At 39.6% G+C, this 14,637-nt stretch overlaps 1 protein-coding gene across 9 annotated transcripts in view; it reads left to right on the top strand.

The window, feature by feature from the left end:
* EBF1 (EBF transcription factor 1) overlaps positions 1 to 14,637 on the top strand; it is a 282,156-nt gene that overhangs the window by 206,649 nt on the left and 60,870 nt on the right. For 5 of the 9 annotated variants that reach the window (XM_068408439.1, XM_068408435.1, XM_068408437.1 and 2 more), the window contains exons 9-10: positions 245 to 378; positions 8,107 to 8,233. In XM_068408439.1, the coding sequence (XP_068264540.1) occupies positions 245 to 378; positions 8,107 to 8,233 (261 nt within the window). The remainder of the gene's footprint in view (positions 1 to 244; positions 379 to 8,106; positions 8,234 to 14,637) is intronic. The other 4 variants (XM_068408440.1, XM_068408436.1, XM_068408438.1 and 1 more) reach the window with 1 other exon arrangement.

Genomic DNA, 14,637 nt, shown 5'->3' with positions numbered 1-14,637 from the left:
TTTTAAAAAGTTAATTTTTTCAATACAGATAACAAAATCAAACAGAAATTAATTGAGAAAAAATGCTTCCAAAGATACAGTTTGAGGTCATGTACATATACGAGAAAGAACGTGATTGCTGAAATCTTTGTGTTAGTAAGGGGGGAAAATGAAAGCTCCTTTTATTTCATTTTTCTCAAGTCTTCTATCATTAAAATCTGGTTCTAACAGCAGAATACTTCTCTTTTTCATGTGTGTTGAAAAGCAGCTACACCATGTATCAAAGCCATCAGTCCAAGTGAAGGATGGACTACAGGAGGTGCCACTGTCATCATCATAGGAGACAATTTCTTTGATGGGTTACAGGTCATATTCGGCACCATGCTGGTTTGGAGTGAGGTAGGTGTTGTCTGAACGGTAATGTCTAATAGCTTTGTCTAGCTTATAGCTAGCCTGTCCTTTTTCTATGCCACATGCTAAATCAGCAACAAATGTTGAGATGTGAATCCTTTCCTCATTCAGTTTTATGAAAATAATTAGTCAAATTTACCTGTGGCAGAAATCCATTATAGCCAGGGGATTTGCATCTCCTCTCACTGCCCCAGAATTTAGCTCAGTGCCTTTTGTTCCAAGAAAAGGGAAGGATAAATGCCTGTGTGAATAATTCTGCATTTAGCACTACAATCGCTAAGGGCCCACAGGAAACAAACGTTTAGGTAATCCTGCTTTCCAGGGAAACTGGCTGCTTGTAGCTGCAGCTCAATGAGGTGGAGATTGCAGAAATTCAGTGCCTCTGAATAGCATATCCTTAAAGTGTAGGCGCTTGGTGTAAGTACCGTCTGCATAATAGCAACGGAATACACCGTGTTGTATCCATAGTGGAAAATACAGACTTGTCATACCTAGCAGGGGCCTCCGTAGTTTCACGGTAACCCTTTTTTTTTTTTGCATTTTTTTGCTGTTGCTGTTCCTCCCAGTTTCTTAAATCCTTTCTTCTCCTGGCACATAATTAAATGTGGAGTCTGATATTCCCCAAAAGCCCGTGGAAAGTTAAAACCCAGGCAGCATCACCTGAACAGCCACTTCCAGTGCAGAGGGCCATAGAAGTCGGGGCAGAGTTCCCACTGGCAGCTCCGAGGAAAGGTTTACATCTTGCATTTATTTCAGAAGCATTTTGGAGGTTTTATAAGAAATTGTTATTTTCATTATTTTAACACTGAAAGAACTACGCTAACAGACAAACCAGCATCTCCGAAATAGCTCTACAATGCTTACCCAGTGACATAAGGATCTTCTGATGCTTTGCCTTATATCGTATAAATATTAAATCAACATTATAGCTTAATTCATATCCAGCACATTCCCCCTACTGATTCCGTTGCACATATGGCAGCATTTTTTCCATATGAAGAGTATCCTCTAATGTCCTTCATGGGCTTCACTATTCTCTCTCTCTCTCTCTCTCTCTCTCTCTCTCTCTCTCTCTCTCTCTCTCTCTCTTATCCTTCCACTTGAAGACAAGTGTGGATGAAAGGGCATTCCAGAAAAGGAGATATATTAAATGAGCCCTATTCTGAAGCCCTTATGTGATCATGAAAGTGCCCCCTGGGTCCAGTGTAAGCATTTTGTGTGTTAGGATTGAAGCCATTATGGCTACAGACATTTAACAGGGAAAGGTGAAGAGGCTGGGAGGAAAGTGCTCTGATTTTGGTACTGCAGAATTGGATCTTTCATTATAAAACTTGATTTGATTTATTAGTGGAAGCCATTAATTGGCAATTTCTAATCTCAGGAGAGTGAGTGCTGGTCAAAACATTGTTGCTGATGCAAGGCCTTGTTATAATATTAATAATGTTAGAGGGGGTCCAGAGCAAAGTCAGTCTGTTTGTGGTGGATGCTATAACAGGCTGCAAGTTCGCTTTGAGTGAAAACTGTTTCACTGTCTCTCCCTTACAGAATTGCTTCTCAGTTTCAAAACCTATGAGAGCAACAGAAAATCCTATAGGGAAAAAGAAATTATTTCTGAAAGCAGCAGACGGACAAGATAAACAAGTGCAGAAATGCATGAGCTGAGTGATCCCTAAATAATAGTGATCTATAAATAATTCAAATTCCACATACAGGCCACATGAAGTACAAAATAAGTGCTTTCATTTGCCTGCCCATTTCTAAAAATGTCTAACGCATTTTCAATACCCAGTAAGAATATTTTTGTTTTATTTTAATAGAGGGTAGAATTGAACTGTCAATCTTCAAACCTGGAGCAGGTTCATCCTGAGTTGCCAGTCAGGCCCAGTTTTGAGCAAACCTGGCCAGGTTATTTTGCCATTGAATTCAAGAAGAATTTTCAAGTTTATCCTGTTGTTTCATGGATCCAAAGAAAACTTGATTTTAACTGAGCTGTAGAAAATCCAAAACAAAACTAGATAGGCGGAAACTAAAGGAAAAGAGTGAGTCTCGCAGAGTATTTTCACATGGATTTTTCTACCTTCACTTTTAGTTGTAATTGCAGGTGGTTTGGGGGATGAAGTCTAATATTTAAATTAAGCGTCATTTTGCCACAGACTTTATGTGGGACCTTGGTCAAATCACATAATCTGCTTAAAGTTCAATTCCGTTTCTCTAGCACAGTAATAAGATTAGTCACCTTCTTTGAAGAGGTTCTGTGAAGATAATTATCGTAAAGGTCCTATATTACTCAGATTTTATTATAGCAAAATCCATGTAAGTACTTGAGATGCATGGATATTTAAAATATAAATCCCACCACAGTTCAGAAGCAAAGTTAAAAGCCAAAAAAAAAAATTGTTCGTTTTAAGGGTGAATTGTTGCTGCCAAACAGCATATGTTATAAACAATTTGAAATGTAAATAATATATTTTTAATTTATTTTACATGTATTCAGGTTTTGTAATTGAAATATTTATATGCTTGAAATGGAGTTGACTGTGTTAAAAAAGGAACTTTAAAATGGTTTCTGAAACACATATTTATTATTTACACATATATTTTAGCTGTAAACACTCTAACATAATTACAACCTTTCTCAGCCAGGGAGAACTAAATAAAAACTTAATTTGTCACATTAATTTTGTGAAAAAATGCAGATACCCTAAGCCAGTAGGTTAAATTAATCCTTAACTCCTGTATTACTTTATAAAAATGACTTTAAAAGCCCTTGGTATTTTTAGAGTACAGCAAAATGGGCTATCTAATGCCTTTTTTTCAAGGGACTTTCATAACCGACAAACAGACGGCACTGGTATATCATGTGCACATGCTGAATCTGGACAGACAACTCCCAGCAAACAGTCTGTTTGCCAGCTAGACTCTGCCTTTCTGTTTGTCCAGTCCACAAACAGACGGAGTTGTTATTTCCAGGTTTTTACCCAGCATTCTGGCTCTGTGTGTTGTTGCAAATATTCAAAATCTGAGCTGCTGAAAAAAATCCTTTGTTGTTCCTGTCTCTTATTGGGGGGCTGAAACTCTGAGAGTCGAGTTTCAGGGCAAATACATGATTGTGAAGATGAAATTAGTTTCTTATAAATATTCCACAATATTTGCTTGAAATGAACTATTTCTTCAAACGTTTTCCTGCCAAGAACATTCCTTCAGCTGTACAGAGTCAGCTGGAAACAACTTCTTTTTCTTTTATATTAAGAAAGGATGAAGCATTGAAACCTCAGTTCTTTTACCTTTGTACAGCACAAAAACAGAGGATGATTTTTCGGTTTGGCGCTTTTGGGTTTTTTTAATGCTGCTGAATCAAATTCTGTGACACAGTTTTTTATTTTGCTTTTTATGTTTATTATTGATTTTGGAAGTCTCTGTTTTTCAGTGCTTATTTTGGAGGTCTGACTCATTTTTAAAAAATGAGTAGGCACCCTCTTTTTGAAAACCAAGACTTATTAAGCAGCATCTGAATGCCTAGAATTGAGGCATGCAAAGTCACTGGTCATTTTTAAAAATATAGATATCTTAAGGGTCCTGTTCTCACTGAAAGCTGTCATTACATTCAGTTGGTGGGATTTGTCTTCATTCCTGTCCTAATGGTCCTCTTCACACAGAGTCCAAGTTAAATTTATGACTGATTGTCACCATTTCCCTAACCACAAACCAGAGCTCAAGCATGCAAAAATAAACTAGTGACTCAGATTAATGACATCTCCTTATAAAATGTCACTTTTAAAAAAAGAAAGTAACCTGGCACTCTGAAGAGTGTGAGATGATGCTGTATCACACAAGAATGTCTAGAATATATTAGCAAACCACAGAAAGAGGCTTGTTGTACACACTCAAACCAAATGTGTTTTGGATTTTGAAGGACATGCACCTCCCTCTGTTTTGAAGGTCTCTAGCTTAGGTTTTAATGCAGTCCACAGCATGTCCCAACTGACGTGTAAGAGATTATATCAAACAGCTAGTGCAGTTGCCAAGTATCAGACCAATTCACTTGAAAATCTCTTGGGAGAAAGGGTCCAGTTACTAGTTTTACGTCCAGCTCCAGATCTCAATTAGCCAAATGCTGGAATGGAAGAGGAAGCTGAGTCTGGGATTTTGGCTGATGGCTTCATCTCCAAATCACAGGTTAATGCCTTGCTCAAGATGTAAATTTAAAAAAATGTGTTCAGAAATGTACGTAACTCATATTTACAAATTCTTAGTTCTTCGCACATCATTGCTACAGTTGTTACAGTGTCTATTAATGCACCAGGAATTCCCACCTGAGGTTAGAACATAGAAATGGCCATATGGGGTCAGACATGGAGGTTCATCTAGCTTAGTATCTTGTGTTTGATGCTGGGCAGTGACAGTTGTCTATAAAACAGGGTGAGCATGTAGTGATGCATCCCCAGAACACCTTACCAGCCTCCAACATTTTGGGGCTCAGAGGCTTCCACAAGTGGTGTCTTTACTTTTAATATCCCTTGATTCTAATAGCTCACCTTTTCCAGGTGCTTTATGTGCAAATATGAGACAGACTGTGCCTTGAAGAAGGTACAGGCTATGTCAGTGTGAGAGGAGAAAGCACGCTAGGAAAAGGTGGAGTGGATTCACAAGGTCAGGCCACAGGTTGACAGTGTAGACAGGAAAATATCCCATAATCCTGGAGCTATTGAAGTCAGGGGCAGTTTTGCTCTTGCCGTGAGTGGGCCTGGAGTACGCAGACCCGTGCAGCACCCATTGGGTCACTCAGATTGCAAAACGGAGTTAGGGCAATTCAGAGACCTGGTCCCAGTCCATAACGCAGATCCTGGCAGCACTAGGGAATCAGAGTTTGAGACCAAAGGTGAGGTTCAGAGGGCAGGTTTTGAAGTGCAGTGACATTGTTTGTCCCTTAAAGACAATTTCTTGATACGACAGCAATATAGGGGACTACTGGTATGTAACCGAGCTATCCAGTTCTTTTCTGTGTGCATGAGAACTGAAGGCTGACCCAGAATTGAGGTCTTTCTAGCTCAGCACTATATCCCTGACAGTGCTCAGTGGCAGATGCTAAGGAGAAAAAGCAAAAGGAAAAGGCACGTGTATTCTCCTGATGTGCCTCCCAAGCTTTAGTTCTAGAGAAGAGAGGAGTAAAATATATCCTGAGTATCCTAAACCATAGGACTTCAGACATAATGTTCACCCTTTGGGAATGTGTGGGCGACATTATTGTATATTTGCGGTTTTAAACACAGTTAAACTTATTTACTTCAGAGCACAACGGAAAACCAAACTGTTTGTGGAGAGCAAACCAGGAAACTTGCTTAACTCTCCCCAGCTCTCTGTAACAATGGACCATAAATAGGTCAGACATTTCTTGGGAACCAGGGAAGATGAGTATTGGAAAATGCCACAAATTATATTTAAAGAACATTAAAGTGGTGACAGACCAGTAAATGCTGGGAAATTCAAAGATACAACCAGAAGCTGCCAGTATAGCTCATGCCAGAATGGGGGTGAGGGGTGCACTTGCTGATGTAGTAAGACTAGCATGTTAACCTTTACTATTAAAATCCTTCTTTGTTTTTACAAATATTTTCCCCCTAAAAATGTCATTAAACTTTTCTCATCTTGCCAGTTCGCCCAGTTAACTACAAGCACTTGAGGGTGGGATTTATCTCAGCTATGTTTGGCTGCCTACAGTTAAGCATCTAGTCTAGACTTGTCATCTCAATTCATTGGAGAATGATAGATGCTTCCAGAGAGCAGCTCACCCCAACGTGAGAGGTGTCCAAAGCACTGGAAATAAATTGATATTTGGCAGTGCTTTCTGCCTCCGCTGACTATTGAAGGTGTGTGGAGAATTGACCTAGACTTTTAGGCTTTGGTCAGCCCAAATGTAAAACAAGACAATTTAAGTAAAAGCAATCCTTGGAAGTTTGGTTTTTTGGTTTTGGGGTTTCTTTTTACCCAGTTGATAGAGCGAGTAATTTAGAAAAAAGGCAGGTTTCTTTTAATAATAAATAAGTTTCTAAATCACATGATGTAAAAGCAGAGCCTGAAAACATGTTCTTTGGAGCTCACAAACAAGAAGGCACCAATTCCTACATGATCATTTCTAAAATGACATATGGCTTGTGACTTCTGTGGACCTGAATAACTTTTGGAGCATTTGATGCTGGTAGTTTTGGTTTTAATCTTCAACTTGATTTAATATTAATTTTCTTATTTTAAATATGGAGAACTTCCTACTGTGTATGCCGTTTCCCTCAGTAACACAGATGGCTCTCAGACAGACATTACCCTCCTTCTGTGCTTTTTTAGTCCTGTGCCCTAAACAAAGAACTGGTTAAAATTCTGATTTTTTTTGTAGGACCTCACTACAATTTTGAAATATTTGGTTCCTAGTGAAAATAAGAATAAAATTAGCTTTTTATTAAAAAAAAATCTATTGGAATGTGTTCCCCCTAATCCAAGACATGATTCAACCAACAGCACAGAGCAGTTGACTGTCTGTATAGGGTGCCCATGGCTTTGCTCACTGTCAAGGCTCGTTATGGTCTTGCTCTTGTTTGCCTCTCTAGAAGTATGTTCATGTGCCACAGTCAGTTAGAGAAGGATTATCCATGTGCCAGAGCTGTATCTTGGTTGCTGGGCACAATCATGTCACCTTTTCTATGTACCTCTTTTTACTATTCTTGTCTGAGGGACCATAGTGAGTGAGAAGAGGACATTTCAGTGACAGGGAGAACAGCGCTGTAGTTTCTGCGTGCAGCAGAGATTTGACTTAACCTGCCATAAATCAGTGAACTCCTAGATGGCTCTAACATTAATTTCAGTGACTATGTTTTTAATCCAGTCCAGAATCCTGAAAGACCAAAAATGGCCTAGACCTTGGAAAGTGTAGCACTGACCCACCCCAAGCTTTTGTGTTAAGAGGATCAGGATCCTCAGCCCCATTAGCAAGAAAGTTGGCTACTTATTACTGTGTAAGTCCACATATGCAGAGGAGCCCTCTCAGATGTGTGTCAGTCATTGCAGTGAAGGCAGACTGGAAGCGATGGTTAGATGGTTACATTTGGTATCTCTCTTTTGAGTGCTCTGATCATTTGCAAGGAAAGTTCCCCCATCCTTCAGAAGCCAAACTTTGCATTTCTGTGGTAATCAGTTATACCTCCACAAAATGAATAGAAAATTAAAACAGCAGCACATGGTGCTTTCGCAGTGTACAGATGTCAGCTGGGGACCAGTGCATTTAAAAGCCTGCCTGGCCTTGGGCTGTGCGGTGAAGCTCAGCCTGGGCTTGTGCTGTGCTGTGTCCACACAAGTAACTGCGTGTCATTTATCAATCAGGTTTGTTGGACGCTGTCGTGACCCCAGTGTTCACCTGAACAAACATAGGCATCCTGCTGCTGTAAGCTAAAGTTATTACATTATAATGCTTGTACTAGGAAGCAAGTGCCTGCCATGTATGAAAACAGAAATAATGTTGTTACGGCTGAGAAGGAGAACGCTTGTAAATATTGTAGTTGCTGACTTTTGTGTGGGTTACATCAAGATTGTATTCAAACATTGACAGGTTAATTACATGTTTCAAAGCTTGCTTACTGTGATCCGAGAGGAAAGTGTTATTAAAGAAGTTTTCAGCATCTAACAGTGCTTTTTTCCCCTTTCTTCTTCTTTCTCAATGTTTTCCTCTAGCTGATTACTCCTCATGCCATCCGCGTACAGACACCTCCCCGACATATCCCAGGGGTTGTAGAAGTCACATTGTCCTACAAGTCTAAGCAGTTTTGCAAGGGAACACCTGGAAGATTCATTTACACAGGTAAGGATGCTTTGGTACTAGATGTAACATGGAGAAATAGGGCAGGCAATACATCACGCTTGCTAGGGCTTCTGCTTTCATCATTAAAAGCTGTACAGTATTTTATTATTTTGGCTGAGCATGTCATTGAAGGTACCAATTTAAGGTTGAGTTTCAGAAATGGATGACCGTAGAGATGAATCTGAAAACATACCAGTGTATACCAGGAAGGAGAGAAACAGATACTCCAGTGCTTAAACAGACAGAGGAAGAGCACAAGCATAAAGAGCCAGACATACTAGTGCAATCACAAACCTGCCTTCCAAGAAGTGCCTTGCTAAATATCTCCACCTCATGTCCAGCAAGTGTTACGAGTGTTCAACGCAGCAGCCTGTTTACCTGCCCATCTTATCATAACATACCTGTCTCTGACTTCCAGGGAGACTAAGTAGCTTTCACCCCAGACGATGCTGCAGACATTGTGACTTGCAGTGTGTTTTGGGGTGACATCCCGTACTGAGACCACTAAGTTGAGTGGTTTGGCCTGAAGAATTATTAATGAAAAACATGCTAGGACATTGCAGGTGCTGTCAGTGTTAAACTGCTCTCGGTAGTGATAAGAATGGCTTGGAAAATAAATTAAGTAGCAGCCTAACTTTTTAAAAAGAATGTGTGTCATTGATTCCTTGGAAGGTTTGCATGCTACAAGAATTAATGGCTTGGTCCAGGTTTTGATGTGCTTGTCCTTTTATGCACTTGTCCGACATAGGCAGACAGGACTACTGTAACTGTTCGCCTGAACTGTGGTTCATCACAATCCAGTGCAATTCCTTTCCCCATTCTTGATTACCCCAGAAACTTTAAGAATGAGATATATCATAAATACCATGAGGCATTCTGAATTACACTGGGCACATATATTGCTCCAACTGTGAAAGTACACAGAGGAACTTGAGGCAGAGGAGAGACTTCTGTGCTCCAGGCAGGTAGCAAAGCTCTCATTTGATTTTTCTTAACACTGAGCAAGCTGAACAAAGGTGCCTTATAAAGCTTTGCTGTCTTTTTCAAATACCCTCTCTCCCAGTTGGGATTATGCACTGGGTTTCTTTAAACTGGGTCTTAAAGTCTTTGTGTATTGCCTTGCTGGCTGAGCAGCAGGCACTTGTGGAGGCTGTGTGTATTTATTGTGAGCCTTATGATTTCAATGTGTGGGAAATTTATATCTTGGACAATAACGTACCATATCAAAAAAGTTATTTAGGGTTTGAATGTGTTGGAACAAAAGAAAAAGAAAAACCAAAGGGTCAAATTACCAGCTGGTGCAAATTGCCAGTGTATACCATATGAAAGTGTCAGCCAGAGCTCTGGACAGTTTGACCATGAATCCTTTCCCTTCTCACTTTCATACTCACCATAAGTTGTGCTGTCCTGCTTGTTGTCAAGCCACCAGGGTGGCTGCAGCTTGGGCTGGAGAAACGGCAAGTATGCATGCAGAAAAAGAAGAAAGGGAAGAAACCTGCCGCCCTCGACTTTGCGAAGAAATTTTTGGGGACTTCGTTTTGCGATTTAAATGTGAAAATGGCTTGGACCCATTTTGGTTTTGCTTTTCAGATCATCATTAATTAGCTTTTCCAGTAAAAAGGAGAGTGGCAGTTTAGCCTGTCTGCCCAGAAGCAGACAGCTGAATGTGGAAATGAGGTGTTCCAGTAGGGAGAGTGTTTCCATATCTGCATTTTCAGGTCAGTGTTTAAAAAACATTATTTTTCATTCAATAAATGGAAGTTATGAAATACTAAACAACAATGATAAAATCAAAGGTGATCCAATCCATGGACAATTCTCTTACTTGTGCAGCTTTTATGGAGTTACAGTAGATACGGAAAAGCTATTGTGACTGAAATCGTACCTCACACAATTTGCATTTTCCTTTTAGAGGCAGCCTGAACTTAAATGTGGCTTTTTAAAAAGGACTAAATGAAACTAAAATAAAAACAATTAATGCATCCTGACCTTCAGAAGTGCCTTCCAGCCCTTTAAACAAAATGCAGGTTCAGTACACGCCTGCCGATTAGTTTTAGTTAATTGAAAATTATAGGATTGACCCAAGAGGAAAATTTTGTTTGCACTCCAATCACTTTTACAAATTAAGGAAAATTACCACAATTTTGTTTAGCTAAGGTTTCACACTGAGTTCACGAAATTAGCTCAGCCATCCCAACAAAGTCAGCACTTTGTTAGTGAGCACTAGAAAAAAACTAATAGTCTATGGTGTGTACAAACGAAGCATAGAAAAAGCTATGATGCTTTAGAGAACTAGGCCAAGTGTTTTTAATTAGGATTATTGGTTCATTGTAAGTTTTGAAGAACAATCAAACTAGCAGATTAGCTGTTTCTTTTAAAGCTAGAATTTCTTGCCATTCATTTTTCCCATGAGAACTTGTTTTAACTCCCACATAGCACTATTTTTTTTTACTTTTTTTTTTTTTTTAACAAGGCCTGCAGGAAATAGACCAATTGGAAGCTGGGATACAGTAACATTCCCCAGCATCACTCCAGCCGATGGGAGTTTTTCACAATGTTCTTCAGTGAACTCAGTGTTCTGGAACATATTACAAAACCACAGAGGCCAAATGTTTTCTCAGAGGAGTTTGGCCTCTGTTTTTGGCTGAAAACATTTCAGCATCACTTGCTGCTTATTTACCCTGCTATTAAGAACAAGAAAAGGGGAGAGGAGAAAAAGGGGGGAAAAAAGTAAAAGAGAGTGTGAGAGAGAGAAAAAGACCTGGGGTTTGTGGGCGGTGCAGGAGTCGATCAAGCGTAGTTTCGTTTCTGGTGAGAATGTCCCTGCTCGTTAATGGTCCCATTTTGTGGTCAGGTCTCATTTAGAAGAAATTATTTTTAATCAGTGTTCAACAAAATATCCCCTCAAGCCACCTGGCTGTAAACTGTTTTTTTTCTTACTGTTAAGTACTTAAGTTCTCAGAAGAAAATACCCAGTGACCCATTAATTTTAGCCTTTTTTTTTTTTCCCTTTAACTGCAAATAACTTAGTAACATGATCTCTAAGTAGTCCATGTGCCATCTAGGAATCAAGGTCACATGTATACAGAGAAATCCTGGCTTTTATAAGTATTTTTGAAAGAAATAAACCAGTGTCAACCCTCTGCTTACAAGAAAACATAAGTTTTTTATTTTCCATCTGCAAAGCAAGCCATTAGCATGCACTTATAGAGCAATTATTTCTTAGATTTTAAGCTTTGACATTCCTGAGAGAACCTTATTAGAAATACAGAGGTCTGGACACATCTTGCGTGTGTGTTCATTTTGGGATAACATTAAAAGTCCATATAGCACACAGAAATACCCAGACATGCTGGTCAGTATTTCCCTGTGGCACCCTTCATCTGTAAGTCTCTTCTGGTACTGAAGAGCACCGAATGAATCAAGCTTCATGTCAAAGCTTCGGAATCAGGTATGTATCACTACCATTATTTTAGGACTGGAGAAACTGAGATAAAGAAAGAAGCCATTAGGGATGAAAATCTGTAGGGAGTTTGCCAAGGTGACTCAGCATATATGGTTGAGTTAAATAAGGGATAAGAATTGGCACAAATTTGTGATACCTCAACAGCCTTTGAGGTTTGTTTTGTTTTGTTTTAATTTAAAAAATGGATGCATCATGGATAGCACGATCTTTACAGTTGAATTTTGCTATGGATAGTGGTACTAAACTGCGAGATTTGAGTGGGACTGCATGAATGTAAGTGAAAGCACTATTTATCTCGCTGCATATTGGAAAGGACATATGGAAGGTCCATAAAAATGCATTATGCTGTGTCTTCTACCACCTGCTCAGTTGAGGTTTTGTGCCTTTGTTCCCAAACTAGATCAAAGGACTACATAGGGGCCAGAATTATATAGCTTTGTCACTAAGGTTATGTATACAACATCAGGTTAATTCAGATTCTTGGCTAAACAGTACCCCAAATACTGTTCCTTTTTTTTTGAAAATTGGTTACATGGTTAGATACAGGTTGGAATTTAGGGACCATTTTCATTTGCGTTAGTCTTGCAGGGAGGCTGTGGGCCTCCCTGAAAAAAAGATAAATAGTACAAAAAAACAATTTGTGTGCTGACAGGGTATCTAGAGAAACACACAAGTCCTCCCACAGTTCCTTTGGGGTTTGTTACAAGCTATGGGATATAGTATGTGTCTAGAAATGCTACTAACAGGAACGGATGGATGTAGGGTCAGTGTAGACACCCAGGGCTTCTTGTGCAGTGTGAATAACCCAGATGCTGAGTGCTGATCCTCCAGGATAACTGTGACGAAGGCTGAGTAGATCAGAGTGGAGCACGGCCGAGACTGACCAGTGTTTGCATTCACTTTTGGGCCATTGTGTGTAGAGTGATATAGAAATGCTAGGACTGTGAAGGACAGGATATGCGCAGAATTTCTGGGAAAGTGCCTCTTTCTTTGAAATGTCATAGGGCTTCTCAGAGAACTTTTCAAGCCCCTAGTTGCTGCAAAGAAGAAATAGCATCGTGGAAAAATCCCTGTTTCATCCTCATTTTACTGTTTATTTACTTCCGAAAACATTTAAGTCTGTGTACAAACAGGAAGAGCCTTGCAGATCACAGATGATTTGGGTAACATTTTCAAAAGCCTTGGTTTTAGGTGGCTTCATTTTTAGGTTTTTATCTTTAAATGGTTCATTTACAGAAGCACAGGGGTAGTAATCTTCTGAGAATCATTCTCTTCATTTCTTAAGTCAAATACCTCCAAGAGTAAGAGACCAAAAACTACCCATCACCAAAATTTCAGGCCATGACCCTAGAAGCAGAGGTTTAAGTCACATACACCAATCTGGTCAGAATTGGAACCACTTAAAAGGTGATTTCCAGTCCCTAAAGTTTCCAGTCTGGTAAACTTCAGTGATTCCTTTCACTGGAAAAGAAAATGTTCTGCTTTCAAGAAGGCACCAATAACTATGCAAAGTTCAAAAGATGCATAATCAATGAAGCAATCAGTTTTCAGAATGGAGAGTTCTGGAGTTTGTAGACTTAAAAAAAAGAAAAAAAAGGAAGAAAAAAGAAGTGTTGATAAGAGACAGACTGGCTGTCAAGAGGTTCCTGTAGCCCCACTGGAGCCTTTCTTGATCCCTGTGGGCTAGAGTTTGACCCTTACACCAGCTAACCTTGGCCATTGCTGCGTATCTGTTAGTTCCTGAGAAATGTTAAAACCTAGTGGCAGTTACTCTCAACGTCAGTAATACACAACCTCATTAGTTTTACAATGCCTCATTCATGTGTGTTTATTATTAAATCATGAGCACTTACATAGCTGATTAGTATAAATGAGAAGGCTACCATCAACAGAACAATAAAAATAAAATAAAAAAACAGCATCTCTGATGCTGTCTTGCATTTTATCCTGATGTGTTTATAAAATTCTTCACCCTCAAAGATATGACAGTCATTAATCTGAAATGAAATATAGAGCACATCACTTCTGCAGAAGAGTGACCAGCTATGAGATCTGGTAGCTAGCAAATGAATGCTATTTGTTTTTAACAGAAGTTTTTATCTGCTTTTCACTAGTAAATATTAATAGCCGTGGTAGAATAAAAAGTATCATATGTCTCGAAGTTAAAGAGTCACCGAGTGCTACAGGAGAACAGAACAAAATCCCTCAGTACAAAGAAATGTGTAAAGTTTAAAATAAGAGCTGGTGTCTGTTCTGAAAAGCAGGAGAGCCCTGTGCTGCAGGTTACCCTGTGCTTTGGACTTCTAATATAAAGTCTGTTCCTGTTCTCAGAGAGACTCTGCAGAGGACAGAGGAGAGATGGTAAATCCTGACTATAGCACAACCGAGTAAGGAAGAATTATATTAAATCCTTTGTAAATGTAGACTTTTACTGGTGAATTTAATTAATGTCTCTGGAAACAAGCAAAAAAACCCTCATAACAGCTATCTGAAAAAATGTCCTAATGCCAAGTTCACTGGGTTCTTACTTCATCTCATTGTGCTACGTGTCTGTTCCCAAGTGGACCTTGCCATGGGGACACCGGAGCCATCAGGTGGTGTGTGGAGCTCAGAGATGGACCTGGCTTTGGGGTGGTGTGTTGGGCTGAAGAAGTTAAGCTGTATGTGTGGCTTTCTGCTGCCATAGGAGTTTGCCATAGTCACTGAAGAGCTGAGTCCTCACAGCACCACTGCTGGGTCAGGGACATTTGCTGGTAAAATACGGATGGGAAGACGAGGGATTGGTGCAGTCTCTCCCTCCAAGCACCCACAGCAGTGATGTGGTCTTGGGTGTTACCTACCTTTGAAAAGGAAAGTTGCCCTCAGGAAATCTCTCTTTGAGTTTAAGCTTCAACCTGGCCCTTCCTAAGTTCCAGTCCATTAACTTAGTTGCTCTGCT

Source organism: Nyctibius grandis, chromosome 10, assembly GCF_013368605.1.
Source record: "Nyctibius grandis isolate bNycGra1 chromosome 10, bNycGra1.pri, whole genome shotgun sequence".
Classification (NCBI taxonomy): Eukaryota; Metazoa; Chordata; class Aves; order Nyctibiiformes; family Nyctibiidae; genus Nyctibius; species Nyctibius grandis.
The sequence above is the reverse complement of the archived record's forward strand: the minus strand, read 5'-3'. Positions and strand labels throughout refer to the sequence as shown.